The sequence below is a fragment of the Eucalyptus grandis genome, chromosome 6 (genome assembly GCF_016545825.1).
Source record: "Eucalyptus grandis isolate ANBG69807.140 chromosome 6, ASM1654582v1, whole genome shotgun sequence".
Taxonomy (NCBI): domain Eukaryota; kingdom Viridiplantae; phylum Streptophyta; class Magnoliopsida; order Myrtales; family Myrtaceae; genus Eucalyptus; species Eucalyptus grandis.
In genome coordinates this window covers 45,486,323-45,492,322 of record NC_052617.1, presented here as the reverse complement: position 1 = coordinate 45,492,322, position 6,000 = coordinate 45,486,323, and the positions used below count along the sequence as shown (strand labels likewise).

The 6,000-nt window shown below is 38.7% G+C and overlaps 1 protein-coding gene across 1 annotated transcript; it reads left to right on the top strand.

Annotated features, from left to right (window-relative positions):
- Nucleotides 1-2,566: 2,566 nt before the first annotated feature.
- On the top strand, nucleotides 2,567-4,047 carry LOC104426457 (probable WRKY transcription factor 49). The gene is made up of 3 exons (XM_010039521.3): nucleotides 2,567-2,879; nucleotides 2,987-3,136; nucleotides 3,379-4,047. The coding sequence occupies exons 1-3, from the start codon at nucleotides 2,638-2,640 to the stop codon at nucleotides 3,902-3,904; spliced, it is 918 nt and encodes a 305-aa protein (XP_010037823.1). The 5' UTR covers nucleotides 2,567-2,637; the 3' UTR covers nucleotides 3,905-4,047.
- The last annotated feature ends 1,953 nt before the right edge of the window (nucleotides 4,048-6,000 follow it).

Genomic DNA, 6,000 nt, shown 5'->3' with positions numbered 1-6,000 from the left:
CACACAAACAATATCATTTCAACACTCACATATTTTTATCTAGATTAGAGTATAATATAGGTCAATTTCTCTAGAGAGAATCGAGATGTTAGGATATGTGAGAATAACATTAATGAAGAGTGAATGTGACTAGACTACAGTCCTAAAAGACGTGTTGATGAAGATATATAGTTGCTCAATTAATGTTGCGAAATCACCAATACAATCAGATTCTTTGCCCCCGTGGGAACAATCGCTTCCCAAGCAGAAACTTCAAACGTAGATTCCGGGAAGTGGTCTCCTCATCACGGGTATTAAAATAACACAAGAGGGGTTACCCCAAAAGAGAAATTTATAGGGCCAATTTCGATATTTTTTATATTTAATTTTCACAATCTATATAGTTCCTAGGCAACAAATTCATGCATGTATTATTAGCTTGCGTGCAAGGGAGAGATAGTGCTGAGTATATATCATGCGTGGCAGCCATTAGGCACCATCATCACTATTCAATGAGAAGGCAATTAAGATTGGGATGAATTATGAAGGACGAAAAGAGGAGGGATTAGTAAGTCCAAGGACATGATGACAGGGAAGCTTGGAAGCCCCTAACTGAAATTCAAAAAACCAAAAAAAGAGACGCAAATAAAGGTGGCAAAAACCAACCTGATAAAACTGACAAATAGAAGAAAAGGGAATAAAAGAAGTGGATACTTCATAAGTGAGTTTAGGTGTCGATCAAAATGATATACTTGAAATCTGAAAGTGAGTACAACTAATGTGAAAATAGTGGGACCCACGATAGATAACATTATAGAAGTTCTCTCGGATGGTATGCTTTGTGATTAATGCTGTATAAAAACTTAATCCATAGCATCATTTTATTGAATGCTGTTTGACTAAATAATGTTTTATCACATTGGGTTAACCAAAAGATGTTCATAATATAAATTTATGCTAAAGCGACCCGCATTGCGCCATTAACTTTCAAATTTCCAACATTCAACCAGCATACTCAAAATCCTAATGAGTTGGGAGAGGTTGATTCATCATCCATCAACGAGTCTAATTTATACATGTTTAATATTAAGTATCAATCCAATTAAATAACTTGAATTTTTACAACATATGATAATACTCTCCCAATTTTTTCATAGCATTAAAGGAGCAATCAAGTTCAAATCTTTGCAAGTGTCTTTTCACCTCCTTAATTAAACATTTCCACATTCCAATCTTAGGCCAAATCTCAATCTATGCATTAGGATGAGTGTTGACAACAATTTGACGAGATTTTTTAAGGTAGAATATACTACATTTCTTACTGAATTTGTACCAGAATTGACATCGTCAAATCACTTTCATTTGAATTATTAATGATAATGTAATATTCTTAGGGGAATAGAAAAGGGTATTGGGTATTCAAAAACGTTTTTATTCAAAAATCCATTCTTGATATGTGTAATTAATATATTCCTATCCAAAGTTGGTTTCATCCTTGAATATTATAAGAAGAATAGTTCAGCCAAAAGGAGGAAGACTCTAGACAATTTCTGAAGGTATTTATTAATGTTTCTTTAGTGGTTGACTCTTCTTTTGCTGGAAATGGGTCCCAGATGAGTTAGCTTTGGTCCACCTCTATGCATCCATCCATGACATACACAGACAAACACGCACTAAACACCAGAACCAGAAGTCAGTACTCTCTGAAACAATGAAACATTTATCTATTTCTCTATCTATTTACATACTAGAGCAATTTAATGCATACTATCAAAGATTGGGTTTTTCATAATTATGTAAAATTTTCCTTACATAAATTAACTCGATAAAATGGTATGTATTCTTTACATACATATCTCATCAGTTGAGAACAGTATGTGTTACGAAACATTACACACACGGCTTTTATAGTTCTTAATAAGAAAGATCTTATTATTGGAATGATTGTCCGTTGATGTGTTCACACGATAAAAATCCCTAATGGAGAATAAAAGCTATCAATTTTCGTAGGAAGTGCTCTACAAATTGCACTCATCAATATGAGTAATTAGTACCGGCTATCTTTGGTCTTCTCAACAAATCTGAATTAGGTAGGCTTGATCACTATACTTGAAGTAGTGCATGAATTTTCGAATATAGCTTCTTGTACACTCATGCAGACGTGATGGAAGAAAGGGACTTGTTAATTATCGATCCGGATTTGAGTCATCGTGTGCGAAAAAAAGCTAGAGGTGTTCATTGCATGGTTATAATAATTAAAGTTACCTAGTTCACTATCCTCAACAGTCCCATGTATGAAGAGATGCTTTCTTAGATTGACCCACCGCGAAGGCCAATCGACAGTGCAGAGCAGTTGACAGGCGTGGAATTCTCGAAGAAGTCAATTTCGAGTACGTACAAGAGAAACTCTCATGTCTGCCTTTCGCTTCAAAAAGTCAATATGTATGTTACATATGATATATGACTATAGTTGAGGCCAAGATGAACACGTAGACGTCACAACAACTTCCTCTTCTCTTCATCTGCTCCACAACATCCCTTTTCTTAAGCTTCTCTCATCATCTCCTCGCTCTCACTTCTGAACTCCATCTCTCTCCCCCCCCCTCTCTCTCTCTCAACTTGAAGTTACCTAATATTTTGCGTGAAGAGCTTGAAGATATGATGGAGGAAGACAATGGTTTTGGTGACGAAGAAGAGCTTGTGAGGGAGCTTCTCAACAACGAATCTCCTCTCTTCATGACGATGGACCCATCGACGGAGACGTCCAATCAAGAGGCCGCCATCAAGCGGCTCATGTCCAATGTCTATTCAGGCCCCACGATCCAGGACATCGAGAGCGCCTTGTTCTTGAGCGCCCACCCAATGGATATTCAACCACCGCAAGATTATTCACCAGCCAGGTTTATTTCTGATTTTTCGGCCTAAATGTGTAGTATTGGGTGAATTACGACTGCTATTACAGTTTTGTATGATTAGCTGTTCATGGCGTGTTCTTCTCGTGGCTCAGGTCTCAAACTTCGTCGTTCCAGAGGGGGCTCGACAAGATTGACCACAAGTATACGCTTAAGATAAAGAGCTGTGGAAATGGGACGACCGATGACGGATACAAATGGAGGAAATACGGCCAAAAGTCTATCAAGAACAGTGCCAATCCGAGGTAACTACCGTGTCTTCTTCTTTTCAAACCACACTATTAGCTAACAGTCTTAGCTTTTCTGTCTTCAACACGTAGCTTGAAATTCCCAAATCGTTCGATTTATAAGTTGAAGACTCGAGAGAAATACAAATTATGCTTCGAATTTCAGCCGTTCGATAACATCTAATTCTTCAATGTCATGGTAGAAAATACTACCCTTACTTGAGAGCTTAATATGTTTACTCAATGTTTGTATGAAACAGGAGCTACTACAAGTGCACAAACCCAAGGTGCAACGCCAAGAAGCAGGTGGAGCGATCCGGCGACGACCCGGACACACTCATCGTCACCTATGAAGGTCTCCACCTCCACTTCGCTTACCCTTACTTCCCCCTTGGCCCCGTCCACCAACTGGACCCCCCGGTCAAGAAGCCCAAGAAGGCCGCTTTGTCGACCGATGACCAAGCCCAGGACAAGCCCAATGAAGTCCTGGAAGCGGAAGGAAGCACCGACGCCTTCAAGACTGGGCTGGCCCAAACTGCGATGGAAGGCTGTCCTCTGGGCCTGACCCAAGAAGCAATGGGCCACCAAGGGCTCGGGCTTCTCGAAGACGTGGTGCCTTTCATGATTAGGAACCCAACAATGAAAAATGTCTCGGACCATTCGTCGTCTTCCTCTTCATCGTCGTACAACCACCTTTCGCCCCCGAATTCGCCTTCTTATCAGTCATGCTCCCCGAGCTATGCACCGCCATATTATGGCATAGGCCTCGGCTCATGCATCAAGTGAACATGTGTGCACATACGTAAAGTCATATATAGTTTAAAAGGTGAATAATTAGGCAATGTTTCTAAGGTTTCTTTGCATTGTAACAGGAACGTACCCGGTTTATCTATATATAGCTGTAATAAGCGATAGTTATATTATATAAATTCCAGCTTGTGTATTGTTATTCAATTTTATCGTGCATTTGAGTCGTTTTGACAAGCGGATCGCTCTAATTTAGGCCTAAACAAAGTAGAGAGAAGTCCTAATGTGGGCGCTGATATGTGCATTGGAGCTTACTATCTTCTTGAGTTGTGGACCTACTCAGGCAAAATGCCTATCAAATGCAAGACTCGGGCTGTTCATGATCGACTCCAAGGCTATGTTCAGTGGGCCTATTAGGGCTATATTATCATCGATGGGGTGTTTCTCTTCGATCCACAAAATGGATTGTTAATTTGTTTTGCCTTTAAGATTGGATAACCTGTTAAGCCCAAATGAAGTGATGATAGGTTTTGATTTTGTTGGTCTCCTCGACCATTGTCTATTCGAAGTTAGGAATCGAACTCAAGGCCTCTCGTATCTTGAAGGAAGTGGATCTCTAGGAGCTGAGACTCTTGGACTGCTTTTGGTTGCCCGGGTCAAAAATAAGATAGGATAAGAGATTGCAGATATGAACATATCTAACTCTACAAAGTTTTTGGTATATTCAGATATGATTAAACAAATAAAAAAGATCAATTAAACTACTTAATAAGGCAGAAAAGAGAGGATATCAGTAAGAGAGAGAGAGAGAGGACGACGACGGCCATTGCTATAGTGGTCACTCGTGGAGTGCTGCAAGTACCGCAAGGTTCTAATAGAACACGAGGGGTTGGTGCCACTCTTGGAGCCACATCGTGATTTTTTTCAAAAAAAATTCCTACCTATTTGGGTCTATCTCAATCCTAGCGAAAGAATTATTTAAACTCTTTTTATTTGGACTTATTCAACTTTGAATTTTCGAAAATACATCACCAAGGCCACATAGGATACTTTTCATCTCATTCGGATTGAAATCAAACTATCAAGTGCACCTTTTCTTATTAATTTTAGATTGGCTACGATGACAACTACTCGCTCGTAATGTGTGTCACAAAATCAATAGTTTATGATTGATTCAATCCATTAAATCCAAGTTCAAGTAGGCTGGCCACTAGGCCATGCTGAGTCGAGCATAGTTGACCTATTTCGATATTTTTCTTGAAAATTGAACTTTTTTTAATGAAAGAATATATTTGAAAATATTATTAATTTTCATTTTCAAATATTTGAAAAGTTGATTGAGGAAAATGTCGAGTGTTATTCATTTAAACAAGTATTATGTAGTTTGAGAAAAAAAATGCACTCATTAATGCCCTAATAATTGTAACATACAAATTTCACCCAAGTAAATGTTTAATAAATTTAATGTTTTCGAAATGTGTCCCTCACCATAATTCAAATGTGTCCCTCATCATTGTCCTCTTGTTCATGTTAGGCGTGTTTGATTGGAGTCAATTCTTGAGATAACCAATCATGCTCACAAACAGTTACTTACGTATTTTTTGTTGCCAAGTCGCTCCTATCGTCTTTAATGTTCGTTGGCTAGTAGTAAACACGGACTCCCATAGTACCATAAACGCCAATGGAATAAATAAGTCATGGTGAAAGATTGGGAAAACTGGCGTCTCTCCTCTTCCACCAATTCATGAAGTCAGCATTGTATTCATCAACTCTTTCCATGTACTTACAGTAGTTTGTTGTCAAGCACATCTCCAACTCATCAGTAGATGAAGATGAAGAGCTAGCGAAAGGTTGCAGGGTGCTTTTCTTCTAACGAAGCAAAAGCCGTACAAATTTTCTAGGCAACCACTCAATAAGGGCTCCATCTCCGCCAATGGGGAAGAACATAATTATATCAAATCAATTGGCAGCATACAAATTTTCGTAAAATGGAACAATAAGTGTTTCGAGCCCCTCCAACTTGAACCTCTGATCCAAGACAGAGGACACCAAAATAGGTGGAATGTTCTTGTAATATTACAAGAATTTGGCATCACATACTGTGCAAAATGGCCTTCTTGACAATTGGCCTCGAT

What these genes read in the sequence shown, in the direction of transcription:
- LOC104426457 (XM_010039521.3), top strand. Translation starts at nt 2,638, where the DNA reads ATGATGGAGGAAGACAATGGTTTTGGTGACGAAGAAGAGCTTGTGAGG. An exon ending in CAAGATTATTCACCAGCCAG is followed by an intron (nt 2,880 to 2,986) that starts GTTTATTTCTGA and finishes CTCGTGGCTCAG; the next exon opens with GTCTCAAACTTCGTCGTTCC. An exon ending in AAGAACAGTGCCAATCCGAG is followed by an intron (nt 3,137 to 3,378) that starts GTAACTACCGTG and finishes TGTATGAAACAG; the next exon opens with GAGCTACTACAAGTGCACAA.